Below are 20,351 nucleotides of genomic sequence, written 5' to 3' on the forward strand. Positions count from 1 at the left end.
TTCAGAGACACCTGATGATCTATTTGCCACCTGGGCGTATATTGTCTCCGGTATTGTATACGAAAGGTCTTTGTACTGTGCGTTACTGTGTCCCAGGGCTTTGAATGTATTTGATAATAACGTTGGTGACGTGATAAGATGTATCGTCTCTGATGAACAGGTTTTGTCATGTTATTTCTCTTTATTTACTGTGATTTCACCATTCGGTAAACAGGAACTCAGGGATATGTGGAGTATACCACTGTGTAAGATATGTCAAAGAAACGTGTTCGATGGTTCACACAAGTGGTTAGTCAACCCTGTTTTACTTGCTCTTTGTATGACCAACCAATTTTTTTGTATGTGTGTGAGACCTAGTTTCCCAGTTTTAATCTACTGTTCGTTAACCCATAGGTAGACTTGATAATGACAATGACGTGGAAATCGCACAACAGAAAGCTAAATATACATTTTCAGTCAGTCAGAAGCAGCATTTCTGAGAAAATAGTTTCATTTACTAAATTCATCAAGGATGAGATTCCACGAGCAAAGAAAAATATTGTTACACTTTGTTCCCACTATACAATATAATGGTCAATCGTGGTTCACGAAAAGCCCACACCAGCACACATATAAACAGTTTGCTGAATATTCGGCCTTATCCCATTGATTATTTATCCCCGAGCCCACAAAGAAATGCTTTGGAACGATCTCCTTCATTATATCTGATAAGTGAATCGCAAGTCCAGTTTCTAAAGGCAGCTAACACCAGCAAAAATAATAATATTATCGTCTTTTGTCAGTGTATGTATCCCTTACCGGTATTACAACTAAGTACCCTTCTTTATCATCATACCTTTCAATTTCCCATTGTTCCTACCTGGGACAGTATCTGCATTTCTCTCTTAGCTCTCGTTATTTCATAATACATCGCTTTTGTACGTCGATAAATAAATTTGTATCTTCTAATGTCTGTCATCATCATCATCATCGTCATCAGCAGCAGCAGCAGCAGCAGCAGCAGCAGCAGTAGCAGTAGTAGTAGTAGTAGTAGTAGTAGCATTGCAAACAGTACTGCACACTTACATTATTACTGTTACTACTTTTATAATTAACATCAATTTTAAGTAAAACGCGTTGTGTACATATAAGGTGAGTCAGGAGGAAAGGTACGTGTTTTGACGGGTGATAGCATTATTGATTATGAACAAAAAACTTGATGTGGAGGTTTTCCCTATTCCGAATGGTTTCCGAGATAGAACACTTTTATTGTACATTTCTATTTATTTTCTGTAGTATTCATTTTCATTATTTAGACGAACATAATGATACTGGGCGCTTGTGGTCTATGAAGTCTGAAAACTACCTCAAAGTGGCCTACATAAAAGTACCTAAACTACAGCGCACGTGCGAGATTTTCAATATTCTCACGATCTCTCCACGCAAACTGTTCTTGTCCTACACTGCTTTTGTCCGAGACGAAAAATAAATAGGACTTTTTTTGTAGCAAATATAATTTAGTTTAGTTGTGTACTGAGACGCGTTTTCGTTGGAGTGTGCGGTTTTCGAGTTATTAACGAAAAACGTACAAAAGTGATATTAAACGTGTTCTATCTCGGAAACCATTCGCCATATGAAGTTTTTTGTTCAGAATCACTAATCTCATCGCGACTCAAAGCATGTACCTTTCCTCCTGACTTACTCTGTGTAATGCTGGTCCTATATCGCACAGGACTTGAAAGCCAAAACTAATCTGGTTAAACAAACAATATTTGGACTGATGTAAAATTTGAAATTTTCCCGGCGAATCAATTGTTCAAATAGATTTCGGGCTTGCAGCCTCGTTCGGTTCACCTGAAGATGGCTGGCAGTTGTCCAGCGTAAATATTGTGCGAAGAAGTTTACAAGACCGGCTGCAAGCCCGAAATCTATTTGAACAATATTTGGACTGTGTATGAGTCAGCTTCATGACCCAAACGACCATGGATTCGACGCCACTGTCTTAACAACCTCATCCCTAACCCTAGGAGTACTAGGAATTTCTTGAAGTTACAGTATTGCCGTTCAGCTAGAGAGGCATTTATATACAAGGTGTATTCAAAAAGTAAGGCTTCTTTAATTAATACATAAATGTAGGAAGATCTGAAAAAAGTTTCACATGTGCATAGCCATCTACTGATTGTTTACAAAGCTATGAAGTTCATATTTTGATCCAGTAGTCGTGTGAGTATGAGAGTAAGCAAACGACAATGGGTTCGAAAAAGTTACAGCTACAACGTGCGTCCCCCAAATATATTTTAGCGTTTACGCAGTCTGTGGTCAAATTCATCAGGGTTGCGACTAGTTTGTGAGCCTGTAGTAAAGAGTGTAGAGCTGTGTAGACTACGGTGTCAATACAATGTGATACCACAAATTTGCAAGATGAAGCGAGAAGTGGCATGCCCAGTATCCAGAGCAACAAGTTGACTACGAACTGCGGGCTGCTCGATGACTGGTGCTCTGATTTATGAATTTCCCAATATTTGGAAGCACGGGCGTCCGCAGAAATTTATGCGGAGAGCGGGAGTCGAGGCTCTGTAACTCCCACTTTATATGTAAATGAGTTGGTCAGTTTTCAGACGCATCATTGCACAAGCACTAAATTTTATAGGTGACATAATAAACTTATTAAATCCCAGAGAATTGTTGGTTATTCTCTCAATATTTGTTCTAGATAGGTTACTTTCAAACCTAAAAGATAAGCATGACTTCTTTGAAGACTCCGAAGGTAATTAGTAGTAACTCAAGTACACCTTTTTGTATTAATGAAATTCTGCAAGTGACAACTTCGAAATTGATTGAAAATACGGTCTCAGCAAGCTGTCACTGGAGGAATTTGTGCTCGTATGAAAGGTTAAGTAAAAAATTAAAAATTCTAATTCCGCTAACTGTTGGCTTTTACTTACAACACACTTCTTAAAGAGATACTGATGTTTAAGTAGCATCAAGAACCTGAAAATACTGAATACGTCACTGTGAAAAGTCAGATTTACTAAGATTTAAATTTTTGGGTTAAATTTAACGGAAAAAATTTTAAACATTCGTAGAAGACTTCATAAAAACAATAATTTTTTAAAAAATGTTAAAAGTTAAAGTACTTGATTAGATCATAATATTTTCAAAAGCTGAGCATAAAGTAGCCCACTCCTCCGCCCTCCCTCCCACACCAGGAGGCGGAGAACTTTATGTAGAGGGGTTGATATGCAAGTTTAACATTACGAACAATGCTTACAAGGGAACCTCCCCATCGCACCCCAATCAGATTTTGTTATAAGTTGGCACAGTGGATAGGCCTTGAAAAACTGAACACAGATCAATCGAGAAAACAGGATGAAGTTGTGTGGAGCTATGAAAAAAATAAGCAAAATATACATACTGAGTAGTCCATGGGCAAGATAGGTAACATCAAGGATAGTGTGAGCTTAGGAGCGCCGTGGTCCCGTGGTTAGCGTGAGCAGCTGCGGATAGTCAGTTTCTTGGTTCAAGTCTTCCCTCGAGTGAAAAGTTTATTTTCTTTATTTTCGCAAAGTTATGATCTGTCCGTTCGTTCATTGACGTCTCTGTTCACCGTAATAAGTTTAGTGTCTGTGTTTTGCGACCGCACCGCAAAACCGTGCGATTAGTAGACGAAAGGACGTGCCTCTCCAATGGGAACCGAAAACATTTGATCGCAAGGTCATAGGTCAACCGATTCCTCCACAGGAAAACACGTCTTATATATTCCACTGACACTGGTGACGGCATGTGCGTCACATGACAGGAATATGTTGTCGACCCACCTAACTTGTACACTTGGAGAATGGGTTTTACCTTGCCCGATTTAGGTTTTCTTGTGCATGTGATAATCACTCCCAAAAAAAGTGATGAAAACATAAGTGTGTGTCACATAAACTGCAACAAATGAATGCAACAATTTCACAGTCGCACAGTTTTCTCTGTGCTTCGTCAAAACATATGTTTTTAACAGTTTTTAAGGTTTTCAAATTCTTGCTTGTGTAGACCGTCAAATCCTGCATATGTCCAAGCAGATCTGAACATGTCCTGGAATTTTGGAGAGCGAAGTGGATTATGTGTGTGAGCCTGAACTTTGATAATTCTCTGAAAATGAAAAAATTAAACTTTTCACACGAGGGAAGACATGAACAAAGGACTTCTCACTCCGTAGCTGCTCATGCTAACCACGGGACCACGGCGCTGCTGAGCTCACAAAATCCTTGATGTTGCGTATCTTGTACATGGACTACTCAGTTTGTATACTTTGCTTATTTTTTCATAGTTCCACACAACTTCTTCCTGTTTTCTTGATTGATCTGTGTTCAGTTTTTCAAGGCCTATTCACTGTGCCAACTTATAACTAAATCTGAGGGGTGTGCGATGGGGAGGTTCCCTTGTAAATAGCATAATGAACCTGAAAATACTGGATACGTCACTGTGAAAAGTCAGATTTGCTAAGATTTAAATTTGTGGGTCAAATTTAACAGAAAAAAATTTTTAAGCATTCGTAGAATCCGGTAGAAGACTTCGTAAAAACAATACTTTTTTTTAATTTTAAAATATAAAGTACTGTATTAGATCATAATATTTTCAAAAGTTGAGCATAAAGAAGCCCACCCCCTCCTCCCTCCCACACCCCGGTATTGCGACGGGTTATTCCGAGGCAGAGAACTTCTATGTAGAGTGGTTGAATATGCGAGTTTAAGGTTGCGAACAATGCTTAGAAGTAAATGGCGAATATTTGGAAACTAAAACCGCTAGTAAAAACTTTTTTAGCATTTTTTTAATGACCGCTCCAGGCGTTCCTGAGTTATGCTGGACCACACGCGGCAGCACCCTTCGTCCAGGGTGGGCACGATCTTCACCGTTCGCCCTAAGAACTGAGAAATGGGGCACGTGCAGACGCGATTCGACGTGAGCAGAAGACGCAGGCACTGACGTCAAACCCTACACGGCCAGCCAGCTCTGCGCTTGTTTGTTTTGGTTCGCTCTGCTCTGAGCGGAAGAACCATTTTAGAGCGAGGAAAACTTCGCGCTACTTTTCCACTACACCGTACAATCCCATCATTCCCATTTTCTAATTTCCAAAAACATTTCGCAAGAAAAAGCTCCTCTCTTATGGGTTGAAATTTCTTGCTTGTTGAGTAGTCTTGAGTTACACACAAGCCGTGGACTAAAGATCATCCAAAAGGAACACGTGCCACTATGTGGAGTAAATCTGGGAAAAGTACTCCCGTCTGCTGTGATAGCATGTAACACTTAACAGCGCGTGCAGAGCTGTTTATACAAGAATCCAGTCGCGTGGAACATATCAGTACCACTCAACTGTAAGCAAACGCGAACTGGTTCCAGGATATTTTCGGTCTGAAACAAGACATGTGATACTTACTATCGAGCATATAAAATCCTGTGAACGTTACATTTCGCAGAAGGCATAAAAATCCTATTGTTACCAAAGTATTGCAGGGAAAAGTAATCTAGGTTTTTCGTGTATTGCTTTTTATTCACAGCAAGAAACATCAGTTTCATCGAAAAGACACGTCTACCAATACACGAGGCAAATAAACCAAAATTTCTCAACATATTACTTTTTAAAATGACCATCTTCAAATCTACTTTGTAACATTCCAAACATAACGAAGGAGACTTCAAATTGGGGAATAAAAGTAGTTATACGTTTATTAAATACAGTTTGCACAATAAAACCTTGTGCTATTCATACAGTGGTAATCAGAAAACAACAATCAGTTATGCACAACAGACCTGTGTTTGCTGTAAATGTCATTGTTAAATATTGGGTTGAATCGATAGTAACGATTTTTTGTGCTGCAAATTTAATTGAATTGCAGACAGAAAACTGAATGCTGTAACACCATCCAACACAGGCGTAGTTTCTTGGCTCTACGTCTGCAAAAAACTCCAGTTTTTGAGCTGAAGTAGCCAATTATGCAAAGCATTGTCCTCAAATACGGTAGGGAAGAGAGCGGCAATTGTGATCCATACAAGACCAGACGGTACAGTGATACTAGTTCCTTGCAAAACTGATGTCATATCAGCAGTGTATGGATGTGCATTCTCATCTTATCTTAGTACTTTATGTTGCTTTTTTTTAGTTTCATTTTAAGTGTGGCTGAAGTGCTTCTGAGGAATTTCCATCAGAAGCACTTACGATTACATTCCAGGGAAGCTGTTCAAACTGAAAGGAAAAATGAATTATGCAATCTTGCATGGGTACTACTAGACTGCTCTTTAACACTAGCCTTTAAATTTTTCATCTCGCCAAGTGCGTTGCGCATTCGTTTTATTTCCTGCAGAGCATTGACGATGTTTTATACCAATAAAGCGAAACGCGTATTGTGAGATGAAAGCGCATTTTCTCGTGTTGGACAGATGGAATTTGCAATAGCTTTAGTAAAACCACAATAGCCTTTATTTCCGATATCGTAAACAGCTTTGAAAAACTTTTACGTGGAAACCAGTGGCTGTAACGGGAGTATATCGCTGCACGGATACTTCAAAACTTAGTGTTCCATGGAAGCAGAATTATGATATCGATAAGAGGATCTGGTCGATAAATCAGCATCCACTTTACAATCTTTTTCGGCGAAAACTGGAGATTAAGCCGTCTGTCATCGACAAATGTGCGCATATCCACAATGATCTCACTTGTATTCGATCGAATTTGTGGTAAGTATTACCCATTAAAACGAACTGGATACTTAGGTCACAGTGGCAGCATCGTCGTTTTTTCGCTCGAGAAACTGTGAGGAAAGTGAATCAGCGCACATTCCGGTATCCTTTAAAGTGGAGCGATGCCGCATACTAAACGCAGACCGCCACTTTTCTTTCTATGTACTCCCCGGACGCCACCACTTTGCCAGCATTTTTCACAGAATAATGTGTATGAACCAAATTTTCGTTTAAATAAACCACTAGCCTCCTCAGCTCTCGAGTCTGACGTTTTCATAAATTCTTACGTAGTTTGACTGTTTTGAAACTAAGACGTATCTTTCGTATAAGCCAACTCTTATTCTGGAGAAATTTAAAATCAATTTTCATAGAGAGAACAACTTTTCTCACTAGTGAAGGAGAAGGGTCGACAAGGGCTGGAAGAAAGCACTTAAAGGTGATACAGTTTATGGTGTCACATCTCTCACAGTAGGGTCTTTCACTGTAGTCGGCCTTCGTACAAGCGCTTCGTACCCGGTAACCGAACGAGACCAGTGTACCTACCAACCATTAAAACAGTATCTGCATTGAGATTGGTGAAATGGCCGTGCATGTGTAGCGACAGACTGAGGTAGTAGGGTTGTCAGATTCAAAAACAGAGTTGGTTAGTATATCTATATATTCTTACGTTATATCTTCCTTTTCCCGTCATTATATTTACCCGGACATTTCGCTTTAAAGACTAACTTTTTTAAACATAAATAGAGACAGCTGGGTGTTCTCAGTCGTTTATTAATAATGAATTAGTCATTTTTTGAGAGATCAATCTTTAATACGAGTAGAATAAAAAACCAAACAATAAACAGCTTTATAATTTAGCAATTTTGATACCAAATAAGTGTTCAGTCCTCTTAATTGTTCAGTCTGTTTTCTGATATTATCTTACACACAGAAACAGAAACAGAAAGGTTCATCATTAAACAAAATGAACAATTAATCCTCTGAGCGAAAACAAGATGTACAATGACTTTAGCCATTTCATTTAGGTTTATAAAAAAATAACAATCTATAGTATTAATACTTCTCATATGAACCCACTTCATCAAGATGTTAGTTTCCGGGAAATCATTTCGTGGAACTTCTGACACGATTGTTATGAGTTACACGACGTGTTTGGGATGGTGTCGGTGTTTCCTTGTCCACTGGCAGCTTATGAAAGAGTACACCATTCCGAAATTGACATGCCTGGAATTGTAAAGTAATATCCTGCCACTTTCAGTAACTCCGAATAATATAATTCTTGTTTTTGATGTTACCTGAAATAATCTGACCACTATTCATGAACCAAAAGCTTTATAAAAGCAGAGTCCTTTTTCTTTTTGAAGAAATTCCTTGAAATGTTGCCAATGATCAAAGAATTTACTGTCATTCAAATTTTAAGTTTTTTCTACACTAGAGTTGGTTGGTATATCTTTATATCCTTACGTTATATCTTCATTTTTTCTTTCTTTATACCTACTCCTCGCGCTTACGTCATTAACTTCTCTACTCCATCGCTAAAGGGCCTTACAAAAGCCAGACAGTCCAGAGTTGTTTATATTTGGCCGGACAGAATTGTAAAATGCTGGACACTTGGCAGCCCTAGACGTGAGGTCGTAGGTTTGACATTGCAAAATGTGACCTATATAAGTCTCCCGTTAAATTTACTGTAAATTAAATGCCAATGTGGCAAGTCTCCTTCGAACAACATTCTGCGAAAACAAGTTGCCAATATTTTACGACGATTGTCACACCAAAAATTACAAATCGTGACATAAAAAATTTGAATGCAGTTGCTGCGTATTAAATATGAGATAAACTGTATTTTCTTTGTGTGTCTTCTACTTTGTAACAACCTTAATAAATGCAGCTTTCAGCTGTTATCAAAAGTAAACGTAGAAAAAACAATAAAGAAAAAGACAGAAGAAAACCAAAGTTAATTTTATAACAGAACCGAAGCAACGCCCTTCAGCGTACTACGTAACTCTCCTACACCCCAAGGTACCGCACTATTACGCAGACTGCGTTCGACCGCTTTAACTGATCATAAGTAAATCCTTCTCGTTGACATCTCTTGAACGAAGCACACTCACTTCTGCGATGTGTCCGCCTTCTGTAATTTGCATACCAACAACTTGGTCAGCTTCAACATTTTTGTCTTGGACGTCCAGTCACCTTTCCCACCTGCACTAACACTCTTTCTCTTCACGTTGCCAATAAACTCAATGACGTTATACAAGCGTGTTTCACTCTCAAGTAACAACGCACACTACAAACTGAAGCGTGGGTCTAACTAGGCACGTTTTCAAATAAATTCCCACTAATGCCGCAGACATACATACGTTACTAGACTGGCAATACCGTAGGCAGTATCACTGAAGCCGGTACTTCAGAACAGCAATTGTGGCTAGCGCAAAGGACGTGTGAACAGCTGTTTATTTACTGAGAAAGCAGTCATATATACGTAGTACTGATATAATTACGTTACTTTTAGAGTTTTGACAAAATGGTTAATATGTGCGTTGTGTTTAGCTGTAATTTCTCGTACAGCACATGGATGAAACAAGGAAAGGAACACGTCGAAATATAAAATTAACTAAAAAATCTCACATATTTTTGCTTTTGTGCTGTAAGTAATCCTAACTAATTACATTACAGGTCGTCTTATCTGAAATAACAGCAGTGATTAAATAGTTTCATAAATCTAGTACTAACAGAAGTAGCTTACTGATGCGTTTTTAACCAGTTTTGATCAACTTTGACTTTTCTACGAATAGTATGCTCATTATGAAAGTTCTCCTATAAGTTGAACGTGCTATCTCTCGTTGCTAACAAGTGTCTTTATTCATTTGAGTGTTCTTACGAAAACTACAGTCTGCTTTAAACGTGTCTATATGTAACTCGATGTTCTTCTCAAAACACGATTCTACAACGTATGTGTTAACCTCAACTAGTTCATAGATATTTTCTCAAGTGCCGAACTTGAAAAGACCACCATGTAAAGGATACCACGTCATCTGGCTTCAGAAAATAGTAGTAACGTACACAAACTTGCTCCGGTTCCGGACTGCGCGCCTAGAACCGCGAGACCACCGCGGCCGATTAGCCAACTAATGGGAGGATTCAAGTTACAATAATTCCTTGGTTCCTCTTGGGCTGATTGGTGGATCTTCCACATGAACGTAAGATAGTAACATCTTAATAAATAAAATAGGGAAAGCACTGCTGGATTAATTCGTTCCACGCGCTCTGGCACCGCACATACTAGATGAACATTGTCGGATGGCGAATCGTTAATAGGTCACGATGTCTACGAGCATTTTACATCTCATAAAAATACGAACATTTATACCATGTCAAGAATCAATAGAATATAACTGTGGATTTTTGATTGTTAACATTGTTGAGTTTTCGATAGTTAGTAGGCGGTGGTGAGAGGCAATCTGTCGTTGAAACATAACGTCCTGGTACGGCCTGAACAGTAGGGACTTACAAGCCTAAACGGAAACTGATGAAAACGAAGTCTGTGGAGGATTAGATGAGATCATGATACTGCGTTATGACTTCCTATCTTTACATATTTCATTCACTGAATGTTTATCTTTATTGTGTTCTGTACTTGAAGAGCTGTTGCTCATCACATCTAAGCGTTTCCACTGATTTTGCAAATCATATTATTAATTACTTTTCAGATATAAGGACGTTTTGTATGAAGCTAATTACGCCACCTATGAGAGAAATGAATTCTTTACTCCCTACAGAAGCAGTGTGTGAGCTACTTACCGTCTTATTTTTGTTGTATTTGAAAAAAAATTAACTTACGCTAAACTGGCTATTGTAAACGACTGAAAAACCAAGTGCTGGAACCATTAAATTTTCTATCGTTAAGATTTATCCCTCTTCTACGGAAAATCAATCATTTTGAAAGCAAAACGAACTTACAAAAATATTGCGAAGCGCAGAAACCAGACGCCATTTCAATGCATCGATGTCGAAGTACTTCCACAATCAAGAATGGCAAACCAAAAATGTATTCGTTTACACATCGATTCGGACTCCCGCGCGCCAAAAGGCGTCGTTCACAATGTTATACACCTCTACACAGTTTCAAGATTGGCAACCCTGCCAAGTTCCTTGTGGTGCGGTACCATCTATTGGGTCGTTGGTTAACTACATGGCTGGGAAGTCTCTTTTGCGCCCTGTACGTTTCGCCCTTCGGAAGAACGCTCTATAATGCTGTCTTCAACGTAAAACTGATTAACGCGTGGCAATTAAAATATGTGCGAATTTCTTTTGTGGAGTCATTCACTGGATCATTGCAGGTTTCAGCTATAATGCACTGCTCGATTAAACCCCTGCCATTTTCCCCACAGAACACAAATATATCCACATCACAATGTTGCCGGCCGGAGTGGCCGTGCGGTTCTAGGCGTACAGGCTGGAACCGAGCGACAGCTACGGTCGCAGGTTTGAATCCTGCCTCGGGCATGAGTGTGTGTGATGTCCTTAGGTTAGTTAGGTTTAATTAGTTCTAGGCGACTGATGACCTCAGAAGTTAAGTCGCATAGTGCTCAGAGCCATTTGAACAAACAATGTTGTTGGTAAATACGCCCTGGAGATGTGATGCACATGGCCAAGACCTAATGTGCAAATTTATTTTGTTATGAAATTTGTTTATAACATTAATGCGAATATTCTTATATAATTCTTTTCAATATATACCAAAAAGTTGGTACTTAAATGCTTCGCATTTTGATGCTCCTGTTAATTTTGTTATTTCCGACGTCTCTCAACCATTTACGGAATGTTAAGTACTAGAAAGTGGAGAAATTTTACAGCGACGTCTAAAACCTGTATGACTACACTAATTACACAAAGAAAGATTGGAGGACTTGAATAAGTGTGGCAGAAGTAAGGTATATTATCTCTTGGTCCAAAAACATTGTTTAGCTTCTGTTCAATCTTCACTCCAATTTTTTACAATATGGTTCTGTTAGCTAACACTCGCCCAAAACCCTGAGAGGGACTTGCATCGACTACGTAACTGCAGTATGAACGTTACAGATTACGTAAACTCAGATTTGTTTTACAACTGCAAGTAATACACAGTACATGGTGCCCACGTACATCTATCAAATGACACACGTACGGCTCCTGATTAAACCACAATAAACATTAGGAACGAAACCTTTCTCACTGCCCCATTAACAACCGAGGGCCACCGAAATACGGCAATAAACATTGCTTTGGAACGTATTTTCCTCTTACCGTTAGCCAGCTGCTTTCCCATGTGTCCTACCGTCAGCAAGCGTGATAACCGGGTCGAGGCAGTAACGGCGTGAAAGTTTAACATATCGCTTGTTTCACAGGAAACATATTTTAAACAATGCACACAACACAAACTTAGTCACGCAGCAAAGCATTTCATTCAACATAATCGTGAGGCCTCCGCAACGGGAATGATACGTTGTCATCAAAGTTTTGTATACCTCAAAGATATTACACTTCAGATTAAAGGCTGATATTTGAAAATTATTAACTAGGGTCGTCGGTTAGAAGATTACGTCCACAGTTGTGGGCTACACAACGAAAATTCGCGAAACTTTCTTGATTTAAGCTACGTAATCATTTTAATGCGTGATGTATCAGGTAAAACCTAATCACAAATACGAATGCGATAACAAGCCATGAGCATGGTTGTGATGTTGACTGCAGAAGTAATGAGAAAGTGGCTTTCAATAAACGTCATCATTACCAGTAGGTAGATCTGCGGCGTCATAATGACATATAACTGTGTAACATGTGATACAGAGCAGAAAGTGTAGTTAATATTTGGTTGTGCTCTCAGGTCCCAACATAACCACCAACTCCGAAATCAGGACTTATCCCGAATGTTTCTCAAAACATGACAGACAACAATATCATTACTGCTTGTTTCACTCACAGCAATTCATGCTTTCCAATGAGCTTCCAGCCTAACGGCGAGCTCGAAAATCGCTATAGATTCCGAATAAAATCACGCAGTTCATTACATAATAATGTGAGAATAACGTCTCACACCAAAACTGTTGTTACGAAAGAATATCCCTACTAATCCCTGTCTAGTTCATATATTTTCCGCAAGAGGTGCCGCATTACAAGAATTCGAAACAAGTTCGAACAAGCGTTATCGCAGCATTTGTTTATCGTTGCCAACATTCTTTCGTTGGGAGTGATTCGAGGTTTAGCCGAAGAATTATGTAAGTATTTACTTGTTAAAAAAGTCTAATTACCTTCGAAGTACTATCTGATTTCGTTTGAATATCTGCTGAGCTATCGATATCATTTCCGGCGTCATCCCTCATATAAAGTTTCTTGAATTACATAAATATATATTCTTGGAAACTGCTAGCGAAATCCACGAATTCTGTTAAGACGCTGCCCTTCGTTGGATAAGAAATAGTTTCAGCAAATTTTGAGCTCTCAATTAGTTCATGAGTGTGTGTTATTCTGTATGGATTTAAACAAACATATTTAAACCCGCGCTGGTATGTGATTCGTCAAATGCCAGCTAGCTGGGACAGCCTACGTGTTGATTTTCGAAAACTAAGCCTTGACGCTTAGCCACAGGAGAGAAAAAGTACGTTAAAAATGTCCGCCATTCATAAGCATTTTCTCCGTTGACAACAGCAACAGCCGGTGTCTGTTACACATTTTATTCATAAAGGAAATAATTCATTTGCCTGAAAAGACGTCTTTTTACACAGATCATCAAATATCAATTTGTTTCCACGATATTTGTATAAAATTATTTTGTCCCAAATATAGCTACAGTTGTATTTTTCGCTAGTACAACTTTTTTTCTCTCTAATTAAAAGTGTACCACGAGGGCAAAATTAACTAAAGAATGCATAGAGCCTAGTAAACAGTCATTCTTCCCACACTGTATACGCGAAAGAAACTGGAAGAAATACTAATAATTGGTACAATGTTACCCTCTGCCATGCACTTCACAGTCGTCTGAAGAGAATGGATTTAGAGCCCAAACCCACTTAAAACTTACGAGAGAATTATATGCAAGGGTTAGACTGTTGTGTGTACCTCTCTTTGGACAGAAACACGAGTCAGATGAAAGGACTTTATCGCACCGTTGGACGAACAACGTTGCATTCTCAATAGAAATATTCTAATTTGAAACACCTGTTACCTCCATTCCTGGCTGCCTGACGTTGGGGAGCGATGCCATTGTTAAAATTAACTCGTTGAGATATGTTACATTAGCAGCAAAAAAATGTTCAAATGTGTGTGAAATCTTATGGGACTTAACTGCTAAGGTCATCAGTCCCTAAGCTTACACACTACTTAACCTAAATTATCCTAAGGACAAATACACACAACCATGCCCGAGGGAGGACTCGAACCTCCGCCGGGACAAGCCGCACAGACTGCAACGCCTTAGACTGCCATTAGCAGCAGAAATAATTTTCATTTGTAAGATCTGCATACAAACATTATTGTAATATTGTAATACTGTGGTATACCTTTCGCAATGAATCACGGTGATGCATTATTTCAATTTGTAAAAAGTATTTCGAGGTGACCAGCTGAAGTGATCTAACACTGAAAAAATAGCTGTTTTCAGTGTCTGCTAGGCTAAATAATTGACACTTTTAGTTGCTGTACTTAGAAGTTAGATGATTAGAAGTGTGAGTTTTTAAAAACTGTTTAATAAACACTTCCCAGGTTTTTGCTAGAACAGGATGAACGTTAATAAAACCGAGAAACTGCAGGAACTGGAAATGGAGAAAAAACGACTTGTAAACATGTGTCAAGCAATTCATGGTTGCCTCGGTCGATGACGCTGACGAACGAAAGTTCCTTTGACCACATGCCGTGAGTTCTTTGTGTATTGTAGGCCGTGTGACTGACGTAGCGTACTGTAAGCAGCAAAATGGCCCGGTATTCATATCGGGAGCAAGCCGAGATGCTGTTTGTGTGTACGGCCAAGCAGACGGAAACGGTCGCGAGCCAGCTATACCAAACAAGTATCCCCAGAGACACTAACCACATAATCACAACATTTCGAGCCCTTTTTGGGCGTTTGTGTGATCTTGGGTTCTTTCAGGCAGACAAATGTGCATGGAGGCGGCGGACAGTGTGTACACCAGATCTGAGGGACCAGGTCCTACAGTATAATGAGTCGAACCCTAGTACAATCTCCAAGCGAGTGGCCCTGTAGTATGGCCTGCCGTATCACCGGAGAAATCCCCTGGATTTTTACCTCTGAGCACCTCTGAAAAGCGAGTGTATGCTGAACCATTACCTGATGTCTAGGCCCTTCAACAACGTGTACACGACACCTGTGACGCTATTCGGAGAGGGGCCGGGACGTGCGAGAGTGCAGCAATCCATGATGCGACGTGAGAACGCGTGCACTGCATTCCACGGAGGCCACTTTGAATATCTGTTGTGGATGCCATGCAGCTCTGTACTGTGTGTTCCGCGACAATTTGTTGTCGCTGCACGCACATCGTTCACATCAACATTTGTTTAACAAATTGAACATCGAATGATACACAGATGTTGTCTTCTTACTGCAGTAATGAAGTTAATATTCATTACGATTTTATTCTCCAGTGTAATATTACTGGAAAAAATTAAAGTTCGTGAATGACATCATATTCAGATAGTGTGTACAGTAAGTAAAGGGTGCCCGTACGAGTTCAGTATATTTTTCGCCATTATTTTAAGATATCCACCTATTCTACTCGAAGACTGCGAAGCACTCCCGTGAAAACGGTTTCCTCGTTCTTTCCTTTCAGCTGGTCAAATATTTGTGGAGGGGGCGTTGTGAAAAATGGCGGTCTACGCCCTTAGACAAGGAAGGCGGTCGCGATATTAATAGCTGCATTTGGCAGCCGTCGAGTGCTCTGAATCCTGGAGTGGCCGACGGCCGGGCTTTCTGTTCGGCGAAGAGACCGACCTATCGAACCAGCCCTCGATGAAACGCAGGCTAATGGCAATTTCCTGTAAACGCCGAATACATTTCCTCGGCGGACACAACGTCTTTGTGTGGCCGTGCGGCGTTATATAGTGGCTCTTGATATCTCACTTCAAACGCTCGGTTCTATTTCCGAGAATGAAGAGGTTTGTCGTTCTACATCGATTTCTTCTGCTATTACGGTACCGTGACGTTTCTGAATAAGGCATTTCTTAACCCACTGTGCGCCCTGCAGCTAATTTTCTAACAAGAGGAGATCGACTTTTGAAACCACCTGCGCTGTGAGTCACTAGAACCTTTAATAAGCACTTATTTTAAAATGCCACTGTAACCTAGCGGTTGCCGTCACAGGAGCTCAGCGTGTTGGATCGGGGATCTAGCCGCACTCAGTAATAAAAAACTGTGCAAGTTCTGATTGTTAGAGTTTGAGACACCCCGACAGAACAATAGAAGAAAAATTGACGAAGAAACATGTGGCAAGAGAAGTACAGAAAAAAAACAGTGAAGGTATTTGACTCGTAGATGCTGCAGGTTTTGGGTTGAAATCCCATCAAGTGCATTTAACTTTTTCTTCCATCTTTACTCAAACGACAGCAATCATTGTTTTTATTGTTACTCGGTTGAAAAACATATTTTTTTCATTTCTTAACCTTTGCTGCCTCAACTTAATCTCTCTATTAACTTTATTATTTGTTCTCTTTTTACTTTTTATTCTCTTCCTTTCAACTGGAATCTTCGCCCATGTGAGTAATTACTTTTTATGTACTTACTTAGATTTAAAGTTTCTTCTTTTCCGTTATTTTTTTATTTTCGTCAGTCTTATTATAATCGTTATATTTATTACTCGTTACACTTTATTCATAAACTCTTCTTAGTTTAATCAGCCCCGTTATCTGAGTTCTCAGCGCATCTGACTGCCATGCAGCAGGTCCGGGTTCGACTCCCGGCCGGGTCAGATTTCCTCCGCTCGGGGACTGCGTGTCGTTATCATCATCAGTTCCCTGTCTCCAACACGCAAGTCGCCCCAAATAATGTCAACTGAAAAAATTTGGTACTCGGAAACCGAACTTCCCCGACCATCAGTGGCATACGATGGTTTCATTTCATTTTTTTTAGTTCACATCTTTATCTGCGTTATTTTCTTCATGGTGCAAGAAGAGTGTACGTCTTAAATTTCTGTATGACGCTTACAGTCCAAAAAAATGTAATCTTGTAACAAGACAAATATTTGATACCACTACAGGACCAGTATAAATAGATGATTTCTTCTTTTGTTTTTATTAGACCGATCGATATGTTCAAACTTTTAAATATTACTAATTATAATTAAACACGTTTAAAATCATATGGAGAAATAACCAAATGAAAAAAGCAATAAAATGAAATAAAAACGAGAGCTAATTAAAGGTTAATGCGGTAATGATAGTGACACGTCAATAATTTAGGAATGAAAGAGCTATGTTTAAACCAATTACTGAAAAAAAAATTTGATCGCAGTCGCTTCGATAAAGACGTAAAAAAGTGGGTAGAACCGACGGTATTTGAACCAACAATCTTAACCATACCAGTCAAATAACAGTTAGATTACGGAACAGAAGTAACATCTGAGCTTATTGGAGCTTCGGTGTTGCGTGTACTAGACACGTGATAAGAAACACAGAACATGGCTTAACTTGCCGCTAACGACAGTAAGTATTGCCTTCAGCGGTTTCGGCCAACCAGCAGGGATTCCAAAAACACAGATCATGCGAAATCATTTTCTCAAATGAGATCCTGTATTAATGGATCATATCAGTCAGACAGAAAAGAATTATCTCAGTACCACACATACACAAATTTACGATCGTATAGGGTATACAGCGAAATTTGCGACTGTACCGAGAATTTCTTGGTAGTGAGGACGTAGCATGTTATCTTCGATTCAGATTCATCGACAGATGTAGAAATAACTAAAGGTGTGCGCCACGGAAGTGTGTTAGGAGCCTTGTTCTTCAAAAACGGTTCAAACGGCTTTAAGCACTACGGTACTTAACATCTGAGGTCATCAGTCCCCTAGAACTTAAAACTACTTAAACCTAAATAACTTAAGGACATCACACACATCCATGCCCGAAGCAGGATTCGAACCTGCGACCGTAGCAGCAGCGCGGTTCCGGACTGAAGCGCCTAGAACCGCTTGGTCACAGAGGGCGCCTTACTCTTCATGTTGTATACTCGTAACCTTACAGGAAATATAAATAGCCAAATTCAGGCTTTTCGTAGACACTGCCGTTACCTATAGTTAAGTAGTGTCCAAAAAAAGCTGCACAAATAATCAGTCCGATCTTGATGAGAGCTCAAATACTTTAAATGTTCATAAATGAGAACTCAAATGCTTTAAATGTTCACAAATGTAAAATTTTCCACTTCAAAAAACTGGAAAACGTTGTATTCTATGATTAAAATACCATTAAGTCACATTTGGAATCGATATCTGGATGTAACACTTGGAAGGGATACGAAATGGAACGATTATGTAGACTCTCTCAGTACGCTTCGGTTCTTTAGTAGAATGACAGGGAAGTGGAATCAGTCTACAGAGGAAATGGCTTATATATGACTGGTATCCATCTCAGAATACTGCTCAAGTATGTGGGACCAGGAACAAGGACCAACAGGGGACGCTGAACGTCTGCAAAAAAGGGAAGCAGAGGACTGTCTGACCTGTGGGAGAGTGTCGCAGAGAGAAACTGAACTGCCAGACACTTAAAGAAATGAACTCAATCCCGACTAAGTCTACATGCAAAATTTCAAGAAACAGCAGCTTAAAACGTTGAATGCAGAAGCATAATACAACCCCTACGTATCGCTTCAGTAGGGCCGCGAGGATAAGTTGGACTAATTGCAGCGTGCACAGAGGCGTTCGAACAGTGTTCCCGCACTCCATCCGTGAATGGAACCGCTAGTATGAAGATCGGGGTACCAAATCAAGGTTGACCACACCAACGAAACCACAGAAGAGTAAAGGCACTGCATGCCGCACCGACGAAAGAGAAATGCCAGTATATTCACTATTCTTAGTTCTTTACACTACTTCAATGGCTCGTCTATCCCAGTTCGCACTCAACGATCAAGACAACAGCATCGTCTTACAATAACAGTGCATTAAATGTCGTAGGCAGAAAACTGCGAACATTATGTCAGCTATTCTTAAACTTAAAAAGTCTTGTAATATTTGTCTGTATCAAGTGATACTTTAATATTCCGAGACAGCTGTAAATAGAACATCCCTGTAGAAATGGTTTGTACGAAGTTAAGTAAATCTTCGTATCTACATTGTAATCAATTGAATTAATATTTTACATGTTACTGTTCCACACAGTCTCCTCCAAGACCAAAGAACCCACTGTTGTGCCGGCAAGTGTATTTTCTTATGGTACAACAATAAGAAGTACTAGTAATAGGTATTTGGGAAGTTCCCACTGCCACGCACTTAAGTGGTTTGAAGGGTAAGGATGCAGATTTGGTTATACGGTGAAATCGTAATTCACTCATTTTACAAGGCGTACTTAACGGAATTCGAAGTTTGTGTGCTGGCATATCGTCGTTATTACGCAGCACACATGCATGGAATTTACGCTTTGATGTTCTGCTTTTAGGACAAGCTCATGCTGCCTCTCAGTAGAATCCTAGTCAGGGCAGGTCCGAACAAACGGAAGGGAGAATAGCTCAGATGTAGGCTAAACGCGCCAACAAGGCGACGTGCGATTAGCTCCGCTATGTCCGCGCCAAAAATGACAGCTGTCGCAGCGGCCAGGGGCAAGCGTAAGAAGAATGTCTTTCGCGCATGCGCAACACGCGTAGCGAAGTTGAGCGGTAAACATCAGGAGTCTCATTGACAGTGTGTTACGTGAGTGAATGTTGGTTTGGCTGCGGCGGCGCCAGCTATTGGCGCGCCTATAGTACTTAGGCTGCAACATAAACGCACTACGTAATCCTAATGTGTGAACACACTTGTAAGCTGAGAGGCCCACAAGGGTATACGCGACTCCACACGACAGGGCACCGTTTATATACCACAGGAAAGAGAATGGAATTAAGAAATACAATACGAGACATTACACACAAGTGTACGTGCCAGACTTTTCAGCAGTCTTGCTGTACTTGCCTTTTTCACTAGTATGCCAAACTGTTTAGGGAAAAGAGGTACAAATATGAACAGTAAGTGTAGTGATCTGCAGGTAACTGCCAAATAAAGCGACCGCTTCTTCGCAACTGAGAAATGGAAAAAAAAGGAGCGGTATTCCTACTGGACGCTTCTTCACGTGAGAACACTTCGTACCGTTTGCCGAACTGCGACACTAAATTACGTTTTTGGCCTTCTCACTTTCAGTACCATTGATCTGCGGCAAGAATGCGAGGATCGTAGCAGAGTCAACAAAGGCCAAACAACGTCGAACTGGCGGGAAACGCGTAGTTCAAATTGTTGTAGTGTGATAGGGGGGGAACGCCATGAACAACATAATACAAATCCTGATCAGTGAGGTGCGAGTGTGGGGTATTTAAAGAATGTTACCTTCTATGTTTTTGTTATCTCGAAAATCGCGGCTTCTAATGAAAATCCCTCCCGACTGCATTAAATTGCCTAAAACAATAGTGTTAATCTATTTTC

General features: G+C 39.9%; 1 protein-coding gene across 10 annotated transcripts in view; it reads right to left on the reverse strand.

Annotated features, from left to right (window-relative positions):
* LOC126336656 (dual 3',5'-cyclic-AMP and -GMP phosphodiesterase 11-like) overlaps nucleotides 1–20,351 on the reverse strand; it is a 2,376,149-nt gene that overhangs the window by 291,048 nt on the left and 2,064,750 nt on the right. The window contains exon 1 of one of the 10 annotated variants that reach the window (XM_050000589.1): nucleotides 11,989–12,205. The exons of 7 other annotated variants lie outside the window; for them this stretch is intronic. In XM_050000589.1, the coding sequence (XP_049856546.1) occupies nucleotides 11,989–12,073 (85 nt within the window). In that variant the 5' untranslated portion in view covers nucleotides 12,074–12,205. Of the gene's footprint in view, nucleotides 1–10,662; nucleotides 10,838–11,988; nucleotides 12,206–20,351 lie in introns of those variants that run through there. 2 more of the 10 variants (XM_050000587.1, XM_050000586.1) reach the window with 2 other exon arrangements.

This window comes from Schistocerca gregaria, chromosome 2, assembly GCF_023897955.1.
Source record: "Schistocerca gregaria isolate iqSchGreg1 chromosome 2, iqSchGreg1.2, whole genome shotgun sequence".
Classification (NCBI taxonomy): domain Eukaryota; kingdom Metazoa; phylum Arthropoda; class Insecta; order Orthoptera; family Acrididae; genus Schistocerca; species Schistocerca gregaria.